The sequence below is a fragment of the Sander lucioperca genome, chromosome 1 (assembly GCF_008315115.2).
Source record: "Sander lucioperca isolate FBNREF2018 chromosome 1, SLUC_FBN_1.2, whole genome shotgun sequence".
Classification (NCBI taxonomy): domain Eukaryota; kingdom Metazoa; phylum Chordata; class Actinopteri; order Perciformes; family Percidae; genus Sander; species Sander lucioperca.
The window spans coordinates 32524039-32536174 of NC_050173.1; the positions used below are offsets into that span (position 1 = coordinate 32524039).

Consider the following 12136-nt stretch of genomic DNA (forward strand, 5'->3'; position numbering starts at 1 on the left):
TTCTTGTGTGAAACTCTTGTCTATGCTTTTATCTTCAGTAGACAGTGTCTTGCAGGTCCGCTGCAACTCTCAGTTCTTTTACTGTAAATCAAGACTGAAGACTTTTCTGTTTGACGCTGCCTTTTATTAAATCAAGTAATTGTCCATTTCCTACACTGCACTGTAACTTTTATTATTATTTTTTTAATGTTATACCTGTCTTATTCTATTTTAGAATTATATTTTATAGATTTATATATATATTTTATATATATATATATACTATATATATGAACACAGTCTACACACACTCCAAATACCACCAGGTTTGACAGGATTACTATGATGTGACTGTGTTTTAAAAAACAAAGTCCAGACTGTTGACTTAATTGCACAAGGATGTCAAGGCTATCAGATGTCAAAATTAAAGACTAATCTGATGATACTGACCACATTCATGCGTATGATTCACTTATTTTACTGTGCTTTAGTGTGAAAATTAAACACTACACTTACACTAATATAGCTCAGTGTAAATTCTGTCAGTCTTTAACTGATAAGCTGGGCAGTGGGTGTTACGGTTCTGTATACCAATTAGAATCGGTCACGTATGTTCTAACCAATCACAGCATGACTACCATGTTTTAAATCTGTTCTCTCTCCTGCGAGAGTGTGACCCGCCTCCTCCCCTTCTACCTCCAGGCATTTTCGACGGTGTTCTCGGTCTTCTCCTGGCTGACAGCTCGTTTTTACGTTTACGGATTTTTCTCACCACCACCAGTGTCTAGATTCCATTGGGGGATGTGTTTGGTTTTCCTAAACATTAGATTTATAGATACCCCTTTACAATGGAGTCTAATCTCCAAATAATTATGTTTGTACTTACTTGGTTATATCTTATTAATAAATATTTGCATATCTGCAACGGAGTCTCTCCTGGTTGAATAAACTATAGTGTAAAGGTTCTATTCAGCAGGCTATTGATTCAAGACTATGTGAATGAATTGTTGCAATGCTTTCATCATTAAGTTATCATTGTTATTATCTGTATACATTGTGTTTGTGCTTATGTGCCAGCTCACTAAATTTTGCACATTCTTGAATTCCTTTGTGGCATCCTTAGTAAACAAAGATGACAGTGAAACACAAGGAAAACCCCACACACTTCTGTTTGTTTGATTGTTTCTTTATTTTTTAATGAAGCAAAACACTTTCCTAACACGTTTATCTATTGAAAAATACAGAATCTAACAGCATTAAATTATCCTTCATGTTCTACGCAGGAACTCACAGCCATGGTATGGACTTACTAACATTTAGGGTTGACAAGGAACTTACGACCCCCATGAATAATGTGGATCACAATCAGGTTGAATTGGCATTGTGTTTAACAGATTGCTCAATAAATACCCATCCCATTATCCAAATCACACAGTTGAGTCAGAAAGGTTCTCTTATAAAGTACAGCTTTAATATGGGACAGATGATTTTATGTATTAGAGCTTGATTGTCCTCGTGGTCTGTTTATGGTCTGTAGTACCATCCAATACAGATATCACTGAAATCACATAAATCCTTGGATTTACCCAGTGTTCAGAAAATAGTAAAAAATAGACTGAGACTGAGACTACAGTTTTTAAACAGTTATGGGTCCTAGTAAGTTTATCTGTGCATAAAGGACTTTTTAAACTTTCAATCCGAGCTAAAAGGATATACACACATCCTCATATATATGTACCCAGTCACACTGACAGAGACCAATTGCAGGTCAAAGTGTAACAGGAGCCAGCAGGATAGAGACCTGAGGCTTCAAACAACACAAAGGGCTGTGTAGGATTTAGCCCTGGTGTTGGTTTTACCTTGTTCTGTATCAATTTGAACATCCAGACAAACAGACAGACAGAAAGACAAAGGCCATGTTTTTAAAGGAAAAACAGACACATACACAGAGGCACTCATTTTAGGAAGAGACATAATCAAACGGGTTGTCTACTTCGACTGTAAAAGTAATTATTTTATTCTCAAGACTTTGGTTATTAGTCTAAAACAGTCCAATCCCACTCACACACACAAAAACTGAATCACACACCAAAAAACAACAACATTAGAATCTCGAGCACAAGCCTTCCCTTTTCAGAAATGTCAAGTTGACTGAGAGAGGAGGAGACAAAACTTAAAAACATAACATAACATTTACAATCTAAGTATCTCTTCTATCGCCACAAACTGTAGTTTACTAAATGGTAGCAAATAAAAAGTAAAAATCCAGCTATAGTCTAAAATACAAAGCAGTTTAGGATGTGTGTATGTACAGTGTTGATTAGTGGTATGTACAAGTGTGGGTGGTGATGGTTGTTTGCTGGCATCGCTGGGATCACACAAGATTTTGAATCTGAAGGAGAGAGTAGAGCTGCTCTTGGCTGCAGTTCTGATCCTCTCATCCTTTTCTGCCTTTAGATGAACATCTATAGCTCACTCTGCTTACATTGTATTGATTTTCTTTTTACTTCTCACTGTAATTCTTTACTCTCAAGACTGAGTTTCTGTGTTAATCCACCTCTTGATAATAATAATCAATCACCACTTTTATTCATGATGAAAGAAAGAAATTAGTGAGGAACAATATGTTAGCTGTGAGCGGATGATGGTAAGCACTATAGAAAATAGCTGTTGACGAGTCACAACGCCTGCGTTGTTTATAGCTGTGATATCAAAAACCACCTGGAGACACCAACAGCTGTGTGTTGTGTCTCTATCATTTCATCATGATGTTGTAGATTTCTGCCTTTGTACCGTCACTATCAGAGTCAGTTTCCATGATCTGATCTCCGATTTTAATGCCTGTACTATAAGCAGCAGCTACTTCAGCATTGGATTCTTGTCCTGCTCTACATCAACTTAACTGTTCTCTGCTCTTTAAAACAGCTCCCTGCTGCCTCACCTGTCTCCTGTGTCAGTGTAGCACCTCCTGCAAGTCGAGGAGGTAACTGAAAGGAATCAAGATCCAGGTATTTGTTAGGGTTGGAAAGAGAAATCAGAGGGGGAAAGGGAGTGAAGGAGAGCAGAGTTCAGCCAAAAAGGAAATGGAGGGATAATGTGACTATGGAGAGGGAGAGGAGGTGGAGGAGGGATGGGGTGCTGTGTAAGGAGGAGGACGAGGGGAAGGCTGTGTCATAGCCTGGGGGGCACTCCAGCTCTAAGCAGCGGATGGAGGCGTCTTCATTGCCGTAGTTGGTCCAGTATTCTTCTTGGTCTAGCTTGGGGAGCGCTACCTCATCCTCCGACAGTTCATATTTTGAGGAGAAGGTTTCAGAGGGGTTTTTGGGGAGGTACTGAGGCTTTCCGGCAGGGAAGGGGAAGGCCTTCACTTCCTCTGTGCTTTTCTGGTATGAGGCCTTGGATGAAGATACAGGCTTGTGCTTGGAGAACCACCAGCGGGTCTTAGTGCTGAAGGTGGTCGTGGTGGATCCCGCCAGAGAGCCAGGGTCAGGCAGAGGGCAGAGGGCGAAGTCCATCTCCCGGAGGAATCTGAGGTCTTGGCCGCGACGTTGGGATGGGGAGGTGCACATGAGCTCAGAGGAGGAGATGCGGGCCTTGCGGAACCACTCCCAGAGGGGACGAGCCTCACAGCCGCAGGACCAGGGGTTACCATTGAGGCGGAGGAACTGGATGCCTTGGGTGTCTTTCATGGCCTGGCCTGGCAGCTCGGCCAGGGAGTTGTTGAACAGGTAAAGGATGGTCAGGCGGCCCAGGTCACGGAAAGCCCGACGGTTGACCTGCCTGACGCGGTTGTCATGGAGAAGGAGGCGGTCCAGGTTGACCAGGCCTCTGAACACATTCTCAGAGAGGGCACGGATGCGGTTTCCATGCAGGAAGAGATGAGTGAGGTTGACCAGGTCTGAGAACAGGTCATCCTGCAAAAAGTGGAGCTGATTCTCCTGGAGCAAAGTCAAAATACAAGAAGAAGAATTTAGTGCTGTGTAAAAGCACATGGGAAAATTAAGACTGTTGGGTTGTTGTAGTTGGCAAAATATGTCAGTTATTACTATCAGCTGTGATAGGAGGAAAGAAATCCCTCACTTCCTCTCAAGTTACCATATGTGTACACTTGGGGGACGTCCTATTTGAAAGTAGCCTTTAAGTATCTTTACAGAGGTCAGAAGTGACCTCTACCGACAAGATTTTTTTCTTGTCAGGGGCATATTGTCTGAGTGTGACAGATCTTAATATTCAAGGACACTCCAACATCTGAGATCTCACAAAACCTCTCCAGGCTAATTTCCATAGAGCACTGAAATGAATGAAAAAAATCAATAAATGATACAATATTTTTTTCTCTTTGAGCTTCAAAGCTATTTGGTTCTACCGTGCTGGGTTTTTAGTACTATCTAAATAAAGCTTAGAGTTTAGTTGAGTATTTTTTATGAGTGATTCCCAATGCTTATTTTTAATAAAAGAGAGTGCTCGGTAGAACTTCTGATATAAATTAAAGCTTTCCCTCTCTTGTAGCCTGACGTCTGCGTAACATGTTGCTTCGGGTTATTTTCAGTCATTTTGCTATAGGTTTCCTTAAAGAGGTGAGTATGTCTTGATCTTCTTTTATTCTACCCTTGTTCCTATAGTTATGTTTAATAATTTTGTTTCATATGACTTGCAGCTAGAACTGCGGTTGGAAGCAAACGTGTGGGCATACACTTCCTTCTGTGTATTATATATATTGTGTATGTATTGTGCATCCGCTGCAATCAATCTGAGAGAACTCTGTTGGGCTTGATTAATAATATGATGGTAACAGAAATGTTGTTTTTCCATTGTTGAATAGTTATAATAGAATCATTTTAGCTGCTGAGATGTGTTTCTTTGGTTAGTGTTTTAATATTTTCCTATATATATATATATATATTTGTTTTTTTTGTTGTTGTTTTTTTCTCAGTTTGCATTTTTGTGACTCATTGAACCTACTTAAAACAATCTTCCAACATGCACAGTGTCTCTATGTGTGTGGGTGTTCAGCTTGCATGTTGGCAACTGATGTTTCCATAAATCACTAACACAAATGTGTGCTTCTGCAAGCATCATGCATGACTGTCAAATATGTATCTTTGCATGTGTGTGTTTTAGGTATTTGTGTGTGCTGGTTTTACCTGCAGGTAGAGGAACTGCAGGCTGTACAGCTTGTGGAAGAGGTCATGGGGGAGAGTGGCCAGCTTGCAACGATGCATGTGCAGGCTCTGCAGCCTCTCCAAGCCCCTGAAGGCTCCACCTTCCAGGCGCTGTAACGGGTTATCGCCCAGATCCAGCTCTTCCAGTACCCTGAGGTTACTGAAGGCCCCGGCCTCGACCCATGTTATGTTGTTGCCATATAGCCAAAGCACCTACAGAGTGAAGAACCAAATAATTGGACGAGAGAGTTGAAATAAAAGACTGTTAAGAATTTCTGCAGATTTTGCTAGTTGCTTGGAATTTCAACAGATGCACACACTGCCATTTTTACCTGTGTCTCAAAGCCAAAAGAGTCTGCACGCAGCTCTGTGATGCGGTTGTTCTGCAGGAAAACACGTTGAGAGTCATATGGCACACCGGCCGGCACTATGGTAAGGTTCTGGGACTGGCAGCTGACCGTCATGGGCGTGGGGTAACACACACACAACCTCGGGCATGCAGACACCCCGCTTGGCTTCACCACCACCAGCCACAGAATCAGCCAAAGACACAAACCACCTGCAGAGAGACAGAGAGACAAAGGGGGTTTATTCCCATGAGAAGATAAAGAACACAATTGAAGGTCAGGTTAGCAGCAAATGGCCATTGTTCCAGTAGATGGTCCTGGGGAGACAGGCAGACAAAGAAAGAAAGGTTGATTTCAGTTCTGGCACCAGTCTTTCTTTGCTGTCTGTCAAACCTGTCGCTGTTGTCAGTGATTCCTTTTAGCACTGCTGTGCTCTCACCCGTGACTTGTTGGTGGTTCCCAGAACGTTGTGGTTCATACATAATTCACCAGATTACATACAGAAATCATTGACCCATTCATATCCACCGGATCACTTTAGGTCTCCAAAGCTGTTGTGACACCTCTGGATTTCAGCTGTTTAAAACAGGAAATCACCACAAATCTACTATAAAGACCTTTAAGAGACAACAAACGTGTATCACACGTGATTCACTGCATTTAATTAACCTGGACTCTTAGTTCTCAGGCTCTTGAAAGAATGTTTCCGTTCAGTGGTTTACCGTGCAAAGGGCATGCATAAAACCGGCAACCAGACCCGGATCAGTTTTGGTTCTTATCAATATTGCAACAGCTTCTTGGCACAGCTCGGATAACGGCGCACAAAAGTGACCACCGCGGTAAAAGTATGCATGAAATAATGATGAAGGTCCTATTCATCAGTTGTGCGTAAGATTTTCCAGCGGCTCACCTCTCGACCTCTTAACAAGTTACACTATAGTTGCGCTGGACAATGAGGGAAAACTGTAGATGGGGCTCTTAAGTGAAATAAGACACTTTTCTACAGTCTTCTTATGTCTTATAGCCTACTCGTCGACATGAGATAAGGAAAAAAGTGCATAAATAGTAAGTTATCTGGATCCCTCCATGCGTTAAAAAAAAAAAAAAAAAATATATATATATATATATATGGAGAGATTGGTGCGGTTTGGTAAACTTTATAGTAGAGCCAAAACAAATAAACTAACTTTGATCAGGTGTTGTCAATGACTTTTCCTATATATCACGATATCACACAAATTCACACATAGCCTACATTTCCTCGAGAGACTATAGGCTACTACTACCAAATCTCTGCGTTAAATTAACCCCAAAAGCGCGCATTTTGACTTCCTCTGTATGCTTCTTAATTTCACCAACAATTCAACATGCTTTCAATTTACATGGGTGTTGAACAATGTGTGCGTCTTGGTAAACAATTTAAAATACATGCAAAATGACGTAAATACATGCAAAATGCGTAAAAGCATCATCACGTCTATAGGCTATATTCAGATTTTACAGTTTTATCAGCTGATACTAACATAACAATATGACTGTGCTCTTAGAAGTGTACAATTGTATTGCGCCTCAAGTCATTTGTTAAAATCTTAAGAAGTGCACATTGAGTGACAAACTGCAATAATCCAATTAAATCACACAAATGCATTTCCAAAGTCAGAAACCTCTCGGTGCATTCAAACTGCAGGTGCAGTGCACGATGGAAAGCAACTCACCCTTGAAGTTGCGGGCGCTGGAGCGCCTCATGGTCCTACGACTCTCCATCTCGAACCAAAGCCGAAAGCGAGTTAGCCTGCGCGGCGTGGAAGTGCCTGCTTGCTGCTATCTCTGCTGAGGTTCAGCTCTGGTGAACGAGTTGCTGCGGCTTCAAGCAGTGACGAGCTGGAGTCCCGCGAAGCTGTTTATACCCGCGGCTGAGTCGTCGCCCACAGTCGTGGGCAGCGGAGGATCCTCTCTACGTCAGCCCGGGAGGAGGGGTGAGGGCCACCGGAGGAAGCGACAAGAAAGGCAGTGATAGGTTTTGTCACTGTCTTCACTGTGGTGTTAAAAAAGTAACGCATCACTGTCAACAGTAGGCCTACGATTGTTATTGATTATTAGACTGTTCGTCATGATTAGGTAATTAAAGGCACCATAAAACCCAGTGGCTATAGGCTATTATTACATACGAAATGTTAGAATGTATGATAAATGTGAGCAAATAGCCTAGCTACTAATTTTGCCATTTTTTATAGCGATGAATCCTGAATGTACTTTTAGTAGTTTGATTAAGAAACTCTTCTTTTCATCATTTAAAACAAAGCTCAGTGTGGGAGGAGGTTGACTGATTAGCCATGAAGAAGTGGGATGGAGGTTTTTGGTGACAACAAACTATGAAATTCTGGGATAAAGTACGTATATTTACAAAATAACTGGTCATTAAGAGTTTGTTTGTGTGGTTCACATGCGCTCACAAGGGGGTTGGAGGAGGACAGGAGGTGTAAAAACTCATTTGGCATTAAAGCCAAAAAATCATCTGTCTCATTTAGTGTAGGCCAGTTCTGGAAAGAAGCCGAGAGCCGCCTACAATTCATCACAACAGATGAACATGAAAGGGAATCCCAGCAGTGGAGCTAAATGATTCAACGTAGCATATGAACTAATGGCGTTTGTGTGAGGAGCAGAGATGACATTAGGCTACATAGTCATGATACATCCAGGTAAGTTTGTCATCAATAAATATTTTACATGTATTAAAGCAATTCATGATTTACTGTAAATGCTGTAATGGGCAGATGGATGGATGATGTGTGATAGAGGATGCTGTCAACTCGGTTGAGTGCTGCATGTGGACGGGACGTGGGACGGGACATGGAGGTCTTCTGACTCCATGTGAAATAAACAGTGCCAGGGCAGGGTGGGCCGTGGTTTACTCACAACTGAGTCCTCCCTTCGTGACACGGGTCAAGGCCAGCCAGGTCCACCATGATGATCATCATCTGTTCCCAAGTGAATACACACTCACCAAGAGCTGCTCCATGGAAGGTCATCTGCAACTCAAGGCTGTGAGCAGCGCAGATCATAAGTTGCGCGTCTGGAGTCACACCATTTCTTGGCTGCGGTGTATAGTGATTAGGGGAGGCAGCTCACCATCCAGGCATTAGTGGCCTCTACGGGGGTCTGTGGGACACAGAAGGTCGCGCGCGTGTGTGTGGGTGGGTGGGTGAACGTAATGTATTCACACTGTTCTTGGCCCCAAGGCAACTGGGGGAGGCAGCCAACTCACCAACCAGACTCCATCTTCAGGGAGGCTGTGGGAGTGTGTGTGTGTGTGTGTGTGTGTGTGTGTGTGTGTGTGTGTGTGTGTTTGTGTGATGCTAAAATGACCCATTCAAATACATAAGCAGAAAAAATGCATAGGCTACACACACACACACACACACACACACACACACACACACACACACACACACACACACACACACACACACACACACAAACACACACACACACACACACACACACACACACACACACACACACACACACACACACACACACACACACACATACATACACAAACACACATCTTTTTACCATTGCTTTCTCCTGAAGTGTTTTTAGTTGATGGTTGTTTTATCTTTTCTTTAAATTTGATGTTTTTATTGTCTTATCATCAATGTTATGATTATCTGTTTTTATGTTAAGCATTTTGTGTTGCATTTTATGCATGAATTGTGCTATATAAATGAAGTTTATTATTATTATTATTGGATCTTCTCAGTACCCTGCTGTGTCAAAGTGAATCACAGGCTCACTGGCATTCGAACTGGTGTAAACACAGCATGTTCAATGATCTGTCCTGATCCTGAAAAAAGGTCTTGCTGACTCCGTCCATAACCCTCACTCACTCTCTCTCTCTCTCTCTCTCTCTCTCTCTCACTCTCTCACACACACACACACACACACACACACACACACACATACACACACACACACACACACACACACACACACACACACACACAATGCTAAAGACCTTCTGTGTGGACAGAGTGTTTTTCTGCACACTGGGTACATCATGGTCGAGGGGCAAGAAAACCCTAGAAGCTGGAATCCCCCAATTGAGATATTTTCATGTGACACTTTTATTTCACCTGAAATGTGTCTCCATGGTGAAACAGTCTGTGGTGGTAGTCTTAGAATCAAAGCATCAGGTAGTTTAAAAAAGTTTCCATTCTTCAAATCCAAGCTATTAAATGGTGTGTGAAGCTCATATGTGTAGAAGTAGTATGAATCAGACAACATGTGGGTGTCATTTGGAGCAGCAAAGGTTTGACAAGACTTTGTTAACAAGATAATGAATCATTTGATATTTAGTTGCAGTGTCAGAAGAGAAGACTGTGTGCAAAGTTCATATTTGCAACAAATTTCAATATACGCCCGTTCAGGTCGTTAAAGGCCTCAAACATGTATTTAAATGTAATGTGGGTGTTAGACCAGTTTCTTCTTGATAAATTAATTTAGAAATTATTTTCAGTAAAGTAGATCCATGTTGATGTCGTTTTTCATCCTGCAACAGTTAAAAGCTTAAATCATATACCTGAAATCCTATTTAAATTTGGTTTTACTAACACGGAGGCAAAGTGAGATCAATCCTAGATTGTGAGTGTGTTGTGTCTGTGCGTGCGCTGCATGATGACAGGCAGCCACATTAAAGTGCTCATATTGTGCTTTTTGGCTTTTCCCCTTTCCTTTATTGTGTTATATATCTTTTTTGTGCACATTATAGGTTTACAAAGTGAAAAAGCCCAAAGTCCACCCCAAAGGGGCTTACCATCTCCAACAGAAAACACTGTTCACAAACTGCTCCAAACAGCTCTATTGTAGTCCAGCCTTTACTTCCGTGACAAACGTGCGTCACTTTGTAACACGTTATAATGCCTGCCTAGCTGCTAGCAAGGCACTCCCTCATACTCTGCAACTAACAAGCTAGCAGTACTTACTGCGCATGTTTGACTCCCAACAAAGATGGTACAGAAGTGAGATGCCTCACTCTGTAGCTAAAACAGAGAGCTCAACACACAGGGTGAAAAGAGGAGCTGCAGCAATGTGCAGTACAACAAAAATATGGTGTTTTCTGAAAATTAAACCACATAAAGTTATTCTGGTACAACCTCTAAATACAATGATGAACCTGAAAATGAGCATAATATGAGCACTTTAAGGGTTAGAAAAAGTGAGATAAACTGTATGTCCAAAAGTATGACGACACCAAAACATTACATCCATATGACAAGCACAGGTGTTGCTGATAACATTAAAGATGGATCTGTTCTGTTCAAGTGTCCCAGTAAGCCATGGCAGGGTCACAGTGACCCAGCACGCAATAGCAGGACCCTGACACTGAAGCAGCTAAATGGAATTCATTTTTAAAAAAATCATTAACAGCTGCGATTTTCCTACTGTGCCATGTCAAAAGGTCTCTTGTGAAAAAGGCCTGTAGGTTAAAATTACATTATATGCTGTTGCATTATGATTTACCTTAACTGAAAGCAGTGGAAGTATTCTGATCCTTTACTAAAGTAAAAGTAGCCAATACCACATGGTAGTAATCCATTACAAGTAAAAGTCCTGCAGTAATAAGTAAAAATACATAAGTAATAGTAGAAAAATAATCTTAAAGTATCAAAAGTAAAACTACTCATTGTGCAGAAAATACCCCCTGTGAGTGTTAGATTATAATGCCTTACGTTATTGGCTTATTATTACTGATGCTTTCATGTGTAAACAGTATTTACTAGTTGGTCCAGGTGGTGCTTATCTAACTACTTTTGGGTATTTTATAATGTGGCACAAAGAAAATACATTGCCAGGAAGGATAAAGCCTGACATCCAGAATGTGGCTCTGTGCCGGATGTCATGCTTTGCCACTCCCCTTCTTCAATTTGTGTATCACCGTTTTCAAAATCCCTTCGCTACTGGAAACAACAACAACAACCTCCGAGCTAGCAAGCTATACGCTGGAAATGACAAGTTTTGACAAAAATTTTAATCGTGCAACAAGGCACGCCTGCCTGTTTTTTTCGGTGAATGATTCTAAAGATTTACAAAGAATATGTTTACAGCATTTACTATGTAACTGGGACGTGCCAGCATGTTTGCCCACCGGTTATGGAAAAGTTTTATGTTCCAAGCATGGCCTATCATCTGTAGTGAGGTAGCGAGTGTAACGTTACACAGAGACATGGCGTGAAAATACCATGGTTTTAGTCGTGATACAGCAATAGAATACCAATTGTCTGTAAAATTGTGATGTGAAAAGGATGTCCCTTTCTATCTGAGAAACGATATTTCCCTGTGAAATGTTGTGAAGTAAAAGTGTACAGCATAAAACTGGAACACATATGAAGTACAAATATATAAAAACTTTACTGTACAGCACTTGAGTAAATTTACTTTTCACCACTTAAACAAACCATGAAAAACCGTCCTAGATCAAACTTATGGGGCGACCTCTAGCTCACCCAGTAAGAGCGTGTGCCCCATGTAGGCTGAGTCCTTTGCAGCGGTCCGGGTTCAAGTCTGTCCTCCATCCCTTTGCTGCGTGTCATCCCCCATCTCTCTCCCATTTTTCCTATCCACTGTCACTATCAAATAAAGGAAAAA

General features: G+C 41.5%; 1 protein-coding gene across 1 annotated transcript; it reads right to left on the reverse strand.

Moving 5' to 3' along the window:
• Window positions 1–2155: 2155 nt before the first annotated feature.
• Window positions 2156–7514, reverse strand: rtn4rl2b (reticulon 4 receptor-like 2b). Its single transcript, XM_031303496.2, has 4 exons — window positions 7204–7514; window positions 5474–5700; window positions 5124–5354; window positions 2156–3917 (listed from the first exon to the last, which is right to left on the reverse strand). The coding sequence occupies exons 1-4, from the start codon at window positions 7250–7252 to the stop codon at window positions 3048–3050; spliced, it is 1377 nt and encodes a 458-aa protein (XP_031159356.1). The 5' UTR covers window positions 7253–7514; the 3' UTR covers window positions 2156–3047.
• Window positions 7515–12136: the final 4622 nt, after the last annotated feature.

What these genes read in the sequence shown, in the direction of transcription:
- rtn4rl2b (XM_031303496.2), bottom strand. Translation starts at nt 7,252, where the DNA reads ATGGAGAGTCGTAGGACCATGAGGCGCTCCAGCGCCCGCAACTTCAAG. An exon ending in CAGCGCCCGCAACTTCAAGG is followed by an intron (nt 5,701 to 7,203) that starts GTGAGTTGCTTT and finishes GTCTCTCTGCAG; the next exon opens with GTGGTTTGTGTCTTTGGCTG. An exon ending in CTTTTGGCTTTGAGACACAG is followed by an intron (nt 5,355 to 5,473) that starts GTAAAAATGGCA and finishes TTCACTCTGTAG; the next exon opens with GTGCTTTGGCTATATGGCAA.